General features: G+C 40.4%; 2 protein-coding genes across 2 annotated transcripts in view; one reads left to right on the top strand and one right to left on the bottom strand.

Annotated features, from left to right (window-relative positions):
- The first annotated feature begins 187 nt into the window (after positions 1–187).
- blcap (bladder cancer associated protein) lies at positions 188–2,183 on the top strand. Its single transcript, XM_027004981.2, has 2 exons — positions 188–289; positions 1,216–2,183. Exon 2 carries the CDS (start codon positions 1,344–1,346, stop codon positions 1,605–1,607), a length of 264 nt encoding a protein of 87 aa, XP_026860782.1. The 5' UTR covers positions 188–289; positions 1,216–1,343; the 3' UTR covers positions 1,608–2,183.
- Positions 2,184–2,690: 507 nt separating this feature from the next.
- ripor3 (RIPOR family member 3) overlaps positions 2,691–14,880 on the bottom strand; it is a 34,517-nt gene continuing 22,327 nt past the window's right edge. The window contains exons 16-23 of the mRNA XM_027005017.2: positions 11,984–12,182; positions 11,352–11,481; positions 9,860–10,021; positions 9,573–9,731; positions 8,702–8,904; positions 8,447–8,530; positions 4,900–4,990; positions 2,691–4,238 (exon numbers count right to left, since the gene is read on the bottom strand). Of these exons, the coding sequence (XP_026860818.2) occupies positions 4,138–4,238; positions 4,900–4,990; positions 8,447–8,530; positions 8,702–8,904; positions 9,573–9,731; positions 9,860–10,021; positions 11,352–11,481; positions 11,984–12,182 (1,129 nt within the window). The 3' untranslated portion in view covers positions 2,691–4,137. The remainder of the gene's footprint in view (positions 4,239–4,899; positions 4,991–8,446; positions 8,531–8,701; positions 8,905–9,572; positions 9,732–9,859; positions 10,022–11,351; positions 11,482–11,983; positions 12,183–14,880) is intronic.

The following is a 14,880-nucleotide window of genomic DNA, read 5'->3' on the forward strand; positions in this document are numbered from 1 at the left end:
AAAAGACCAGTAATTATTTTATTTATCTTATAAAGGTAAATGCGCAATTTATTAATATTAAAAAAGTAACACAGTCTTATCACTGTGTTGGAACTTTGTCAGTACCCATCGTCATTAAAGACTAAGGTACACTTTTAGACAAGATTATGAAAAGAAGTTTGTGAATTATAATCAGGCATTTTGAAGACGGGCGCTATTTGTGGGGTCCTGACTGTTGGCTAAATCTACGCAACCATTTGTGGAAAGTCGGTGTTTTTGAGAATCTACGCTTCATATTAAAGAATGACAGGTCTGAGTTGCTTGTTTTTATTTGACTTTACTGTGACAATTTGGTACGCTGTCTAATCTCAGTGTTGATTATTTTTCCTTGTTAAATGTTACGTTGTTCGACTGGCTAACTCATCCCAATGCAACATGACGCCAGCTCATCAGATGAACGTTAGCTAAAATAGCTTGCTAGCATAGCTAAAACTATGTGCGTTAGGTGTAGTTAGCTGTTGATAACGTGAACGTTTTTATGATTGTTTAAACCTAGATTTCGGTTAACCTCATAGCTAACGCGGTTGCACTTATTTATATTATTCTAGTTCACTTAAGATAGAATACAGTAGCTATCTGGGTAGATAACCAGTGTTCGTCTCGTTAGTCCCTTGCTTTATGAAGCTATCTTAGCTAGCATAGCCTATTTGCTATCTATTTAGTTGATTAAATGAGGTAAATACTGACGTGTTAACTTACCGGTTTCATGTGTATATGCCATAGCTACATTTCTGTAAAGTATTCGTTTAGCAGTGTGTGATTCTGGTAGTAATTAGATGGGGCCGATATTTGACAGCTTGCTAGTTACCAATCTCTTAGTCGAGCTAACTAACCTAGATGTTGGTGTTAAGCACTGATGTTAAACTTTCCTTGCTAATTAGCCAGCTAGCTAACAAGTTAACCAGTTTTATGTCAGACCAATGGTTAAAATAATACTCGGCACAGTTCCCTAAAATGCACATTGGCTTTTACTAAAAATAAGCACATAGGCTGTTTAATCATGACTACGAAAATAAGTTAATTATGAAAGTACAAACAAATTTAGGTTTTTTTTTTTTAACGTTTTGTCAGTCCAAGGTGAAATCCATTGTTCCTTGAAAAATGTATATTAAAAAAAGATGATTGGAGTTAATGGAATGCAAAGAGTTCATGTACTTGTCTGTCATTCTCTTCAAGGCTTGACCTGATACTTGGACATCAGACCTTATCCCACTCCAACAGTGGTGGGTGTTTGTGTTGTCTCACCACCCATCATTCTGGACATCTGATTTGATACCTGGCTACTCACAAATACTGCGGAGACAATGTACTGCCTCCAGTGGTTGCTTCCTGTCCTGCTGATCCCCAAACCGTTGAACCCAGCCCTCTGGTTCAACCACTCAATGTTCATGGGCTTCTACTTGCTCAGCTTCCTTCTGGAGAGGAAGCCATGTACCATTTGTGCCTTAGTATTCCTTGCAGCATTGTTTCTCATCTGCTATAGCTGCTGGGGAAACTGCTTCCTGTACCACTGCCATGACTCTCCACTGCCAGACTCTGCACATGATCCCAACATTGTGGGCACCTAGATTCAGTCACCAGATCTTCAAAAAACAGCAACAACAAAAAACTCAACTCTCCTTCATAATATTCTCAACGCAGGCCCTGGACAATCTCTATCTAGACTTTGAATGAACCCCAGCAGAAATGCTGAGAAACTTGCCCAAGATGAGAACCTCACTGCAGGCCCACCATGACTTATCACAAAAGCTCTCTCAAGTCACTGCTTTATTCTCCACTCTGTGGGGCAAAGGTATTTTTACTTTTGGTTTTGGGATTGAAAACTTGCATGGGTTGCTTCTAGGGTTGTTCAGTGTTATGGTCATTCTGCACAACCTTATTTTAATTTCTGGATGCTGAGAGATTCCAAAGGGTAGTTGGGGTGGATGGGTGGGTGGGTTATTTTTCCTGTCACATGTTACCGATCAGTTTGAATCTTAAAGTCTGAGGTATTACCATTAGTGGTGAATGTCAAGACCGAGCTTACTTGAGGTTGAGTGTGCCAGAAATGAATAAATGCACTTCTAAGCAGCTCAGTTTGTTCAAATGCTGTCACAACTTTTAATTCAATAAAGTTTATAAGCAAAGCAAAATTACACAGTAAACTTTTGTGATTCTGACTGATTTCACTGAACTTCAGGTAGGCCTGATTTGATACAAGAAGTGACTGATGTACTGGTTCGCTTTTTTTCAAATAATGTAAGTGGCAGGATATGATCACCGGAAGACAAGTAAGCAGTTATAGATGTAGCTAATGTATATTCACTGAGTCTGGAACAGATTTTCATATTATGTTTTCTTTGGTTGAAAAAATTACCTCCAATTACTTAATATCAACTTAGTGTTAAATATCTGATTGCACCTTGTGTGTGTGTGTGTGTATGTATGTATGTATGTATGTATATACTCACTTGATAGATTTTCAAAACTTTAAAGTCAGATACAGCAGTAGCCTAATATCTCTAGTCTGATGTCTGTTTACCAAGAATTTGAACATCTTATACAAAACTTAAAAATACAATTTATGAAAGTTAGCATTATATATTCACCACCCACTGAGTCAAAAACACCCTACCTTCCCCCACCCACACTGGTCACTTTATTTAGTAAACCTACTTGTAGGTGTACAGTTACACGCTGTTGCCCGTCTGTTGCTGTTTGTCAACCAGCCACAGTACCACTGCTGACCTGATGCTATCTGGGTAACTGACCATTGTCAACACAGCAGTGACAATGACATGGTAAGGCTGCTGCATTAATTTATCAGCCTTGATAATGTTGCTGGAGGGTTTATTTTGCATGTCAGTGTCTGCTGGGTTAGGAGTGGTCAGCAAACAGTTGTCCTCTAGTCTGAAGCTGACCATTCATGGGTTGGAGGATTGCCAACACAAGTTGTGCATGGAAACAGATGGGCAGTATATCTATACATCTACAAGGTGTTTCATAATTTTACCAAGTTTATACATTTGCAGATGCAACACTTTTATGTTCATGAACTGCTTTGTAGTGCAACATATTTCCTCCTGTACCTTAAGATAAGGAAAACATACCAATACCAAACCAGGCAAAAAGGTTCATTTTACTCAGATGTCATTTCTAGTGTCCATATATCAACTGACTGAATTCACACAAATTGCTGCTGCTTATCTTTGCAGTGGATCATGCTCTTCATGTTGGGTTTACTTCTGATGCACACAGAGCTTTTTAATCTGTCCTGAGTTCTTACCCACTCATCTTGTCAGTGAGACTCGAGACTTAGATTATTTATTCTAAAATTAAAAAAAACAACAACTCAATTTCTTTTTCTTTTTCACACTCCTGTCATCCAAAATATTAGGTCATTTATTTACATTTATTGGCATAATGTTTCATGTATACATTTTATATTGATGAAATATAGAATACAATTCACATAAATATTTAACTATAAGAGGATTTATACAAAAAAGATAGTCTGCATAAAGACTAGACTCTAAAGAATCCAAACAATATCCTGCTGTATATCATTTGGACCTGTAGAAATACTACAGTTGACATTTTTTAAAAGCGGAATTTTCCAATTGTAAGGTTTTTGGCTCCCTTCAGCTCGCTTTATGCTTTTCTTACTGAATGGAATATTAATGCTGTTCTTTGTGTTTAAATACTGGGCCAAGTCTGTTAGTATCTTCTGCTAACAGGTAAAAATGGGCTAAACTAGGTGAATGTCACGGTTGGTCAGCCAGATAGCAGGAGGGACACGTCCACTCCTGCTAAGGATCACACCTCGCACCTGCCTCGTTCCCAGTCCCCAATTACTAAATGCCTTCACATGTTCCTTATTTCACTCTCTGCCTTATGTAACCCACAGATCCCCTGAGACGGGGCTGCACATTAGTGGTCCTTCGACATTACATCAAGACAAGTCATTGCGTTACCTTGAGAAGACTAGTACTTCTGTAATTTGTGTGTTGTGAAATGCTTCCATCATTGATAACACAATGGATAAAAAAGAGCACCTCTTTGCACCCCCGCCCCTCACTTCCATTCAACTGCCGCCGTCACAGAGAATGTTTGTGTTCTCTAGAAAATCGTGATTTCTGTGTCCAGGTTCTTATAAATCTCCTCGTGTAATTCACTGCAGATCCGGTCCATTCGCTGGAAGGCTTCATGGCCTTTTTTACCTGTGATAAAGAGATTGCATTTAGGGTCAAAAATCAAACCAGGCTGATTAGGATGCAGAATTCTTAAGGGGTTTGTTCTCTGAAGACTGGGGTCATTTTGTTAAATTGAAGATCACCCTTGTGTTGGTCTAATTTACATCAGATCTTAATTCAAAATGCTTTGTAGTCAAAGACTAGTTTGTAATCTGTGTCTGGAAAGGTGGAATCAAAGTAGAAATGGTTCAGACCTCCTTTATTAAAAATGAAAATATCTCGTATCCAACATTTTTATTTTCTTTTATATTTGTTCTTTATGTCTACAATGTATGGTTTTATTTTCCCAAAATAGTCATAATTCAATTTTACATGTACATTTCCCAACCTCTATCCATTGTACAGGTTGTTTCTGTTAATGCCCCTTTTAGATGGATATAACATGAATGATCTCTATTCTGATTGGCTTGCTTGAGAACTTCAATGTAAGTAGGCTGGGCTAAACTGCTGTAGGCTGAATAGGTGGAGATTTGTAAATCAGGTTGTTCTTGTGTCATTTGTGATTTTAAATGTTTTTGCAGGTTATATACTGTAATTCACGTTTCCATCATAGGGGCTCTTTAAATATATAGATGCTTAGATGGCATTAGGTTCAGATATCACAGACTGATCATGTGTCAGAGGTTACCAAATGAAAGCACTGTCTCTCTGGCAGCGTTCCTCAAATCTTCATCTGCAGAGCGCCACAGCTCAGCCACCTGCTCAGCACTTTCTGTTGCCTAGGAGAAAGACAGCGCCTCTTAATTTCTACTCACCCAATCAGGATCTATGGTAATGTACAGGTAATCCAGATTTGATAATTGAGCCCAAATCCTTTGTAAATGATGTATCTAAAACAGCTAAGGTATTTCTTAGGATTAATAAGATGGTAACCAGACACAAACAATTTCTAACTTGGACGATAAAAGTTTGAAACTGCTCTTATGTTCATTCTCACATGAAATAAGTGGGTGCCGATTTAAGTTTCAATGAGAAGCATACTAAAATGAATGTATGACTTTAGGTCGATATCTAAGCAGACTGTAAAATGGTGCACACTGGGTTCTTATATGTATGAAATTTGAAAGACAGTTCATTTAAGAGCATATCCACTCCTAAGATGAAAGACTAGGTTTCAAATGTTTATGAAGATGTTTTATGTTTTGTGAAAATGATATAAACTTCAAGGTGGTGAAACATTTTACATTTTAGTGTCTCAAGTAAATGTTTTGCATTTGTAGGTCAACAGTTATATTAGATATTTAAGATATTCACATAATGTGTTTAGATTTTCTAGACTCAGTGAAAGAATAAACCTAATTGAATTATTTGAGTGGTGAAATATGTTTGAAATTTGGTCAAGCAACATGAAATTAAGAAAGAAGTGTGGGGAAAAAAATAGTTGACATTGTTTCAGACACATCTAGTCTACTACATTTATTCATTCACCAGTGTAGTTAGTAAAGAACACATGCCAGACATCCCTAAGCTCAATAGAAACTGCCATGATTTGAGTGCTTTGTGGCATTCCCAGGGCTCCAACTACAATAAATAGCCTGAGCCTGGAAAAATGTTCTTTCTGCTAAAAACAGAAATGGAGAGCTACCGAATTGCTGAGCTTACTTACCAGCTATTCTGTAGATATTTTAACAGCTTTTGGACAGATGACAGACCATTTTTGGACATACAAATTGAAAATATGTAGTCTGATTCAGGGCCAAAGATCTCTCTATACTACATTGTTTGTTCCAGTTTCATGGTGTACATGGTGGTTGGCACCAGGCCGAGGCCCCCTCCAGCCACCAGAGGGAAGCCTCGAATCAACCACACCACTAATCAGGCTTAACACTCAACAGCTGGGTTAGACCTTATATAAGCCCAGTGACCCAGTCACTTCTTGCTGGATCTTTGCTAAAGTTTTGAGCCAAGCTCTTAACCGGTAACTTCAAGTATTGAGGTCTGCTCACTGGCTTTCGAGCAGCAGCCATCTCGGTTCGCCACAGAGCGAGCAGAGGTGGCATACATTCGCAGAATTCTCTGCTGCCCTTAGGCGGACTTTCAACCATCCCCTTTTCAGCGCACCCAGGAGTCACACGGATGCTTCAGTTTCTCTGTCAGTGGTTTTGGTGGCCACGCATGGAACTCCACATCCAAGCGTTTGTGAACTCCTGTCGCATCTGCGCTCAGTGCAAGGACCCCAGGACAAGGCCCGCTGGTCTGTTGCACCCACTGGCTGTCCCTTCGCGCCCTTGGTCTCATCTGTCGCTCGATTTTGTCACGGGGCTGCCCCCCTTATCAAGAGGCAACACTGTGATTTTGGTGGTCATTGACAGGTTCTCCAAGGCTGGCCACTTCGTTGCACTGTCAAAACTGCCATCTGCGAAAAAGAACGCTAAACTATTACTTACTCAAGTTGTCCGTATTCATGGGCTGCCTAGCGACATTGTGTCAGCCCGCAGACCTCAAGTCACCAGCTGGTTCTGGGGGGCCTTTTGTCGGTTGTTGGGGGAAGAAGCCAGCTTGTCCTCTGGCTTACATCTCCAATCCAACGGCCAGACCGAGAGAGTTAACCAGGACCTGGAGCTCATCCTCCGTTGTCTGGCTTTCTGAGTTCACCCACAACACCCTGTGGCACTCCTCCTTAGGCATGTCACCATTCGAGTGCCAGTACGGTTATGCTCTGCTCCTGTTTGCCGACCAGGAGGCCAACGTGGGTGCCCGGTCTGCTGAGCAGACAGTCAGGCGCTGCCGCTTGGCCTGGCAGAGGGCGTGCAGGGTTCTCATATCTGCTACGGCTGCTCAAAAACGTTATGCCGACAAGAGGCAGTGACCGGCGCTAATTTATAGGCTGGGACAGCGGGTTTGGCTATCGGCCAAGGACCTGCCTTTGCGTGGTTATACCCGCAAACTGGCCCCTCGCTACATCGGGTCATTCAAGGTTCTTTGCCACGTAAACCCTGTTTCTTATCGCCTTGCTCTTCCCCTGTCATTGCGTGTCTACCCAACTTTGCATGTATCTCGCTTTAGGCCCCTATTGTGTTCGGTGGGCCCCTCCGACCTGCCGGGTCCGCGCATGGTGGACGGTGCACCAGCGTACATGGTCAAGCATCTCTTGGACGTCCAGCAGGTTCGTGGTGGAGTCCAGTATTTGGTGGACTGGGAGGGATACGGGCCCGAGGAGTGGTCCTGGGTCCCCTCCCGTCACATCGGAACTCATTCGGGCTTTTCGGCGGGATCGTTCGGCTGGCCTTGGGACGTCGGGGGCCGGCCCTTCCGGGGGGGGGTCTGTAAGGGTTGGCACCAGGCTGAGGCCCCCTCCGCCCACCAGAGAGAGGCCTCGAGTCAACCACACCACTAATCAGGCTTAACACCCAACAGCTGGGTTAGACCTTATATAAGCCCAGTGACCCAATCACTCATTGCTGGGTCTTTGCTAAAGTTTTGAGCCAAGCTCCTAGCCGGTAACTTCAGGTATTGAGGTCTGTGAGCCCTCATGTTACATCTCACTTCTTGTCTGCGAGAGTGTTCATGTTTTTACACATCCCCTCCCCTCTCCAGTTTTCCCTCTCGAGTCTGTCTCTCTCCCGAGGCTTCCCTTAGCCATTCAAGTTCCTCCCCATTTTCTGGTTTTGTTTGGGAAGTTTTAGTTTGGTTTTTCCCAGTGCATCGGGGTTGCCATTTCTTCCTGTGGCGTCCTTTGTTCTCCATTTTTCCACACTCGGTGTGGTGTTTAGTTTTTTGTGGTGTTTAGATCCAAGATCTAACTGTTCTGCACACAGACCTACTTTTGTTAGAGCATGGTTGCTCACCCAGTAGGCTGTTGGTGTTATCACCTAGCTCATCTGGGTTCAAGCCTATGTTACAATACATGGCTTGTCTGAATACTATCCTGTTAATGCTGGTGATATACTTTGTTTTTCTCACTCATTTTTAGTGGTAGGTATTAGCAGTGACATTGCCCCATTGAGTGGCTATGCTCTCAGAAAATCCAGGGGTGAATGGGAACAGTACAGAATACACTGCTCATGTAGTATAGTTCAAATTGCCCCTAAAGAATATTTAGCCAAAATTGTTAATAAGGCTAATAGAAGTTACTAGAAATCAGTTTGTATTATGGAGCTTTCTTTCTTTAGAAAGAAAGCAATGTTCGTCTACACAGTAATCACTGGTTGCAATTTGAAGAGTGGGTATGTTACCTTTAAGCATTTCAGCGCCAAACAAGACTGTTGCTGTATTTGTGTGTCACTGTCTCTCAATAGCCAAGTATAGTACACCAAGGCCTGTAAAGGTCAACATAGTCGAATTCAACAAATTTTGCATTTTTTAAATAATAAGATCAAAAGTATGGTTAGATTGGGATCTCATTTCATGATTAAATTGCACTCTGAACCTTAACATTTGAAAGCTATGAAGACTGGGGTTGATAATGTGGTGGATTGTTTATTCACTACCTTTGACCTGAAGGACTTAAACCCCGAGGCCCTGCAGAGACAGGATGTGGCTGTCGTAGCAACTTTGTAATTGGCATCTGTTAGTAGCTTGGCCAGAAGTTGTAGGGTTTGTCCCATTGGCTGCAACTCTGAGATCCTCTTCCCCTTAAGTTTCTTCAGGGTCCGCCTCCTCTTGGGGCTCTCCAGACAAGAGACCAAATGCACTGCAACAGAAACCACACAGAGAAGACTTCAGTTTCAGAGGTCTGTTAATGTGTGCACTTGGGTATATTGTTAATTTTCATTGTATGTTATATCATTTGTACTAGGACTCCAAGTGGTGAATTTTACTAGGGTCTATTGTCTGTACTTTCTTATTTCCCCTGGTCCATACACTGTCTTTAATGAGCTAACTGTAGAATGAAAATGTCTTACTGGAGGAGAACACACTTTCACCGTGTGTGACAGGTTTTAATAATTTTTGATACATTCACTGGCACACGATTAATGTTTAGTTCTCGTCAGATGGTAAGGGTATCTCATGACCATAGTATTAAATCTTAGCTAATGTATGGTTCCTCTTCCATACTTTGATACGTTCATAAGGTTATAACTACTGTACAGACAGAGCATATCTGCATGACTCCAAGTAAGCTAAAGTTGTCACTGGCTGACATTTGTGCTATTGTGACAACTTTGTCTTTTTTCAAGTTTTGCAACAGCTCATAATCTGAGCCAGTAGCACCAAATATGAAATTGCTTTATGATAACAATGACAGGCTTTTGAAAAAGGCCTTTTCGTCCACTTGAAATTGTCATGTTAAATCATTAAGATTTTATAATGGTTACCTGTATTCAATCATTAATGCAGTGCTTCACTTTGTGCACTTACCTTCCTTGGAGAGGTGTGATATGTGCTCCCCAAAGTCCATCAGCTTCCGTCGGCTAAGGTAGACCTGGAGCTGAAACACTGTCACTCGGTCCGCTGTGGCCAGTGCCAGTGGCACCATCACAGAGCTGGACTGGACCTGCTGTAACAGCTGACCAAAGACTGTGGGAGAGAATGCGCACTTACCAGACTGAGCCAGGCACCTCATAAAAATACAACTGTGATACTAGAGGGATTAGAATAGAATAGAATAGAATAGAATAGAATAGAATAGAATAGAATACAAGAACCTGTATCAGCTTGGCCTGGTAACTTGGCTTTCACTTTGTGCATGAAACGCTTGCGCATGGTCCTGAGAAACACATCAGCAGGGCAGCAGAAAGCTGCATCACTGCCACAACACTCTTCCCAAAATGCCTGGAGAGTCCTCACCTTCGGTGCACCAGACAGCACTACAAGAAAACCAGGTTATGACAAGGTTGTGGGTCAGAAGTGCTCCTCCCACATCACTTCACAGGCTACATCACAGGCCTCGGTAATACTGTTATAATTACTGTAGACCAACCTAACTTAAATACTTATGATTTTAAATGCTTTTAAACTCTTTATTTTAAGTACTTATTTTAAAGGTATTTTATAACATGTTAATTATATGGGGTATTCTTTTGAATCACACACCCACCAATTACTGTATGATATAAGATATAATCTGGCATTCATCTAGGGAGTGATGAATTACAGAACCCAGAATAGTCATCCACAGTACATCACACTAGGTGATATAGCTTGTTTCTTAGACTTCAAAACAGCTATCTCTTTCCCTCTTTATTTACAGTATTTCTATTTTTAACTGTGCTCTGTTAACCTGCCAGTAAAACACCTGCTTGTATCCCTGAAGTATGATGCTTCATAGATGCCCTCTCAGTCCATGGATTTGAGCAGATGTACACATGGGACCCTTGCCTTACTGATGGCTAATATAGATGCTGAGGATGCAGTGCTGGTGCAAACAGCTAAAGGGAGGGAGAACAGGTGGTGTACATCGACTTCGCCTGGGTCTGCCGAACATTGCCCTTACAATGAAGGGTTTTGTTACAGGGTGTGGAAGGACAGTGTGCACTGAATTTATTTCAAGCTTACAGTAGGCAGAGAGCTCAGTTTGAAAAGCTCTCAAACTGGATCCTTGTTATTGTTCTATATATGTAATACTGAAACCACTGGCATGTATGTCGAAACATGGTTTTGTCAGTTGGAAGACCTGAATGCTGCACTTTTTAGTGTTTAGAAATAATAAAACTATTGCAGCTTGTTGGACTGTATAGCATGAGCTCCGGCAGTGTTGCACATGCCTCATATAAATAAGCAGCATGTTGTGGGTTCAAATCCCATCAGAGAACAGCAATAATATTAAAGGTCAGTGCTCCAATTTTGTAATGATATGACATGTAAGATCCCACCTCAGAGTTAAGATTGAGGTTGTCTCAGTTTTTAATGTCAAGACACATGCATCAGTGAGTTCTTCTTGCTGTGCTTACAGTTCCAGCCCAACTCTCACTCCAGCTCTGATCTATATTTCATGAACATGGATTTATAACCTTTTGATTGTTGCTGTTGATGAAAGATCACCTGCTCGGTGTCAGAGAGCAACAGAATTAAACCGTGTGGCAAATGTAATTACCAGGGGAAGAGATTTAGTGCTTCAGCAGTCTGTTTGAAATAGAGACACCTTCAAAATTATTCTGTCTAGCCTGTGTTTCAATATGATGCCAGCTAGGCACTCACTTTCTGTGGCTGAGATGTCTTCGTTTTTCTTGTGTGTCAAAGTGTCGATTTTTTCAAGCACCTCAGTTTGACATGACAGCTCTATCAGAAGGTCCTGCCGCACATGCTCCGAGTCTGACAGTCTCAGAGCCTGAAAGGTGATAGAACAAGATTAATACAGTGTACCAGAGTGGCTCACAAAACCAACAAGCTCAACACACCTTACCATGGTAGGATTACTCAATTTTAAGAGGCTACACCTAAATGAAACTGCGTGATTAAATGAGAGAATTTTATCATCTTAAAACAAGAGATCTTTAATGTAATCATTACAAAACAGAAGATCCAATTACCTATTCACATGCAAAATCTAGCATTGAACACAGGACACCATTTTAAGATACTGCATGAATACATTTTTATATGCATATTCAAGTTTAATGTGATATCTGCTATTAATATTGAAACAATGGGGGTATCTACGCATTTCGGTACATAGCTACATAACTAATGAATAGCTGCCACTGCTTCACAAAGACTGAGAGGACCTACAGATGTTCAGTGGTGATACAGAGACATCTTTCTTATCAGGTATACGGTATTTACAATGTATATTGTGTATTTTGATGGAGAGCCATAGTATGCCTTCTCACCCTCAGTAGTGCAGTACACATGGTGAGGTGGACCTCCAGGGCTTGATCCAGAGTGTAGTCCCCTGTGCTAAGGGGGTGCCTGTCCTCACTCTCCCCTCTTTTGGGCCTATACCCTGCTTCTTGTCCCTCTGAAGACAGGGCAGTATCCTGAGACATCACCCTCAGGCCTTTCACAGTGCTTTCCTTGTGCAAACCCATCCTGAAAAGATTAGCCACATAACTACAGTAGCAGAACATATACAAAGAGTTTTCTGTATATACAGATTTACACACATCTAAATGATCTTTTATAGTCTTATATAATCTTAAATAAATCCTTCAAGCCATTCTGGAATACAGACACATTCGTCTCTATTTCTCTACTTCAGACAACCTGAAATTCTCCCTACAAAACAGTGTATTTTAGCTACACATTGATTTATATTTATGAGCTAATTAGATATTATACATCAAATTCCCATTAATTATTTAATTTAATTTTAAATGCAAAGAAATGGCTGTGCATGCCAGCTGACAGTTTTAAATAATTTATATCTTGTCATTTAATGATAAAGCTAGCTAGCATACTGTTAACAATAATTATGTTTTACAAGCATTAACAAAGGCAGTGTTTTGCATGTATAGGAAATTTGAATAGATGTGCTGTGCCCTTGAGAGAAATCAATAGACATATTTCACAGACCCTCCATTTTACCCCACAAGGGGGAGCCTGGGTACCATGCTATACTACTCAATGGAACGCATCTGATTGTCTTTACTGTATCAATATTGGCAAGCTTATTTGTGTTCTATTTAATGAACTAAGAATTTGAGAATGCAAGACCTAGAGAGGGTAAAGGCTCCATTTGTTTTCATGAGGAAATAATAAAAAACTTAAATTCTTGTTCAAATATTTTTGCTGAATGGAACTGATGGCACAAATGAAAGTGATTTTAACTGTAGGCTTAAAGATCACAGCGTGCTGGCTAGTACTACCACTTCATTATTTGTGTGTTAATGGCATGCTTCACTCAAAAATGCTACTGTGACTACCAGTGTATAAGGGTAAAAGTAATATAACCACACATGTAATGCTGTCTGGTCCAGAGAACTTTACTTTTGCTATAACCAACATGCATTTCTATGGATGAATCATTCCATATCTTGACCCTGTGGCATGGGTCATTGCAATGTTTGTGGCCATTACAAGTTCACTACACACCTATCTGAGACAGTGTTAATTGGTCATTATATGTTCACTACACAGTGTTATGTGGCCATTATATGTTCACTACATACCTATCTGAGACAATGTTAATTGGCCATTATTTGTTCACTACACACCTATCTGAGACAGTGTTAGTGGCCATAATATATTTAGTAGAACACTACACACCTATCTGAGACAGTGTTAAGTGGTCATTATTTGTTCAATATAACACTACACACCTATCTGTGTTAAGTGCAGTGCCATAAAATTCCATGGAAAACAGGCAATGGAGAAATTATGCAATGTGCAAGTATAACATCTTTCAGACAATGTAGAAAACAGAACAAATAATGTTACAGGAAAAGGCATGTAGTAACAGAGGATGTCATGCTTTTAACTGTGTACTACTTAGTGAATGGATTTGTTCAGCAGTACATTTTGACATGGGAATGCTTTCTATTTTACAGGTCACTGGCTCACACAGCTAATTCAATGAAAATGATTCATGTCATAAAGCTTCCTTCAAACACACCTGTTTTTCTGAATGCACATAACATACAGAATGTATGCAAGCCAACTCTTTACCAAGAAATACCTTGATGGAATCTTAAAATGAAAATGTCCTAATCATAGTTAAAAACTGTGCAGCAACTAAAATAATACCTAGCTGTGTCTCCTTTAAGGCTTCACAATTATGCAACAGCAGAGCATCTCTTAAAATACTTTGATGATGAGGTCAACATCTTTGTACAAGATCACTAAACTAATTATAGATATGGTCAGTTATACACTTGTACCAGAGATAAAATGTTACTATGGATTTGTGGAGAAAATTAGTTGAATATTTGGTTGGCCTCTAGAAGTTCACTAATATATTACCATCTTGCTCAGTGTTCCAACATGACTATAATAGTAAAACATCTCATCAGCTCACTGCACAATCCTTGACTTTGAATTTTTAATAATTTAGTACTTTTCGCTAGTGCATCAATACCAGCTGCCCTGTTGTCCACCACAGGGTTTTTCCCATCTAAGGAATCATACGCCCTACTGACTCATCATAGCTAAAATTAGGCAGCAAGATTTGCACATCTCGAGTGACCTACATATTAACCTTCTGACTCCTAGGGTTTTCCAGATCCTCTCCATCTTCAAAAGTTGTTTCCCTAGTTCTAACCTGCCAGCTAACTGTTCTGCCCTTAAAGAGCTGAATCAGGCATAAGAAAACTCAACACTGCTATGGGTATGCAAGGCTAGACTTGGGTAGTAGCACCAGAAGTTACATGCACTCTTTAAGATGGTGCCTGGAGGTGAAAAACTGCATCAAAAGCTGGCACTGTAGAGGTGGAGCCCTGGATCATCCAGACTTTTTAATGCTGTTGATTCTCAGCAAGGGTGATAATTTATTTAGCCTACAGCTTTTCCACCAGTGGAAAGGTGGAAATAGCACTGAACCTTTGGAGAACTTCTGTTACATGAGAGTGATTTTACTTGTGTATAGGAAAACTACTCAAATATTTTTCAGTTTTACTGGCCATGTGAGTGTAGTTATTCTGTTCAAGTGCAATGATACTAAATTAAAACAGATCAGATTTTGTCATTTTGGAATTGCATTATTTGCCTGTGGGGTTAAGGACTCTGCCTAAAGTGTAGAAATAACAGCAATTCTATCACATTTAGCTTTGGTAAATTATGTAAGACAACTTGT

Source organism: Electrophorus electricus, chromosome 3 (genome assembly GCF_013358815.1).
Source record: "Electrophorus electricus isolate fEleEle1 chromosome 3, fEleEle1.pri, whole genome shotgun sequence".
NCBI lineage: Eukaryota > Metazoa > Chordata > Actinopteri > Gymnotiformes > Gymnotidae > Electrophorus > Electrophorus electricus.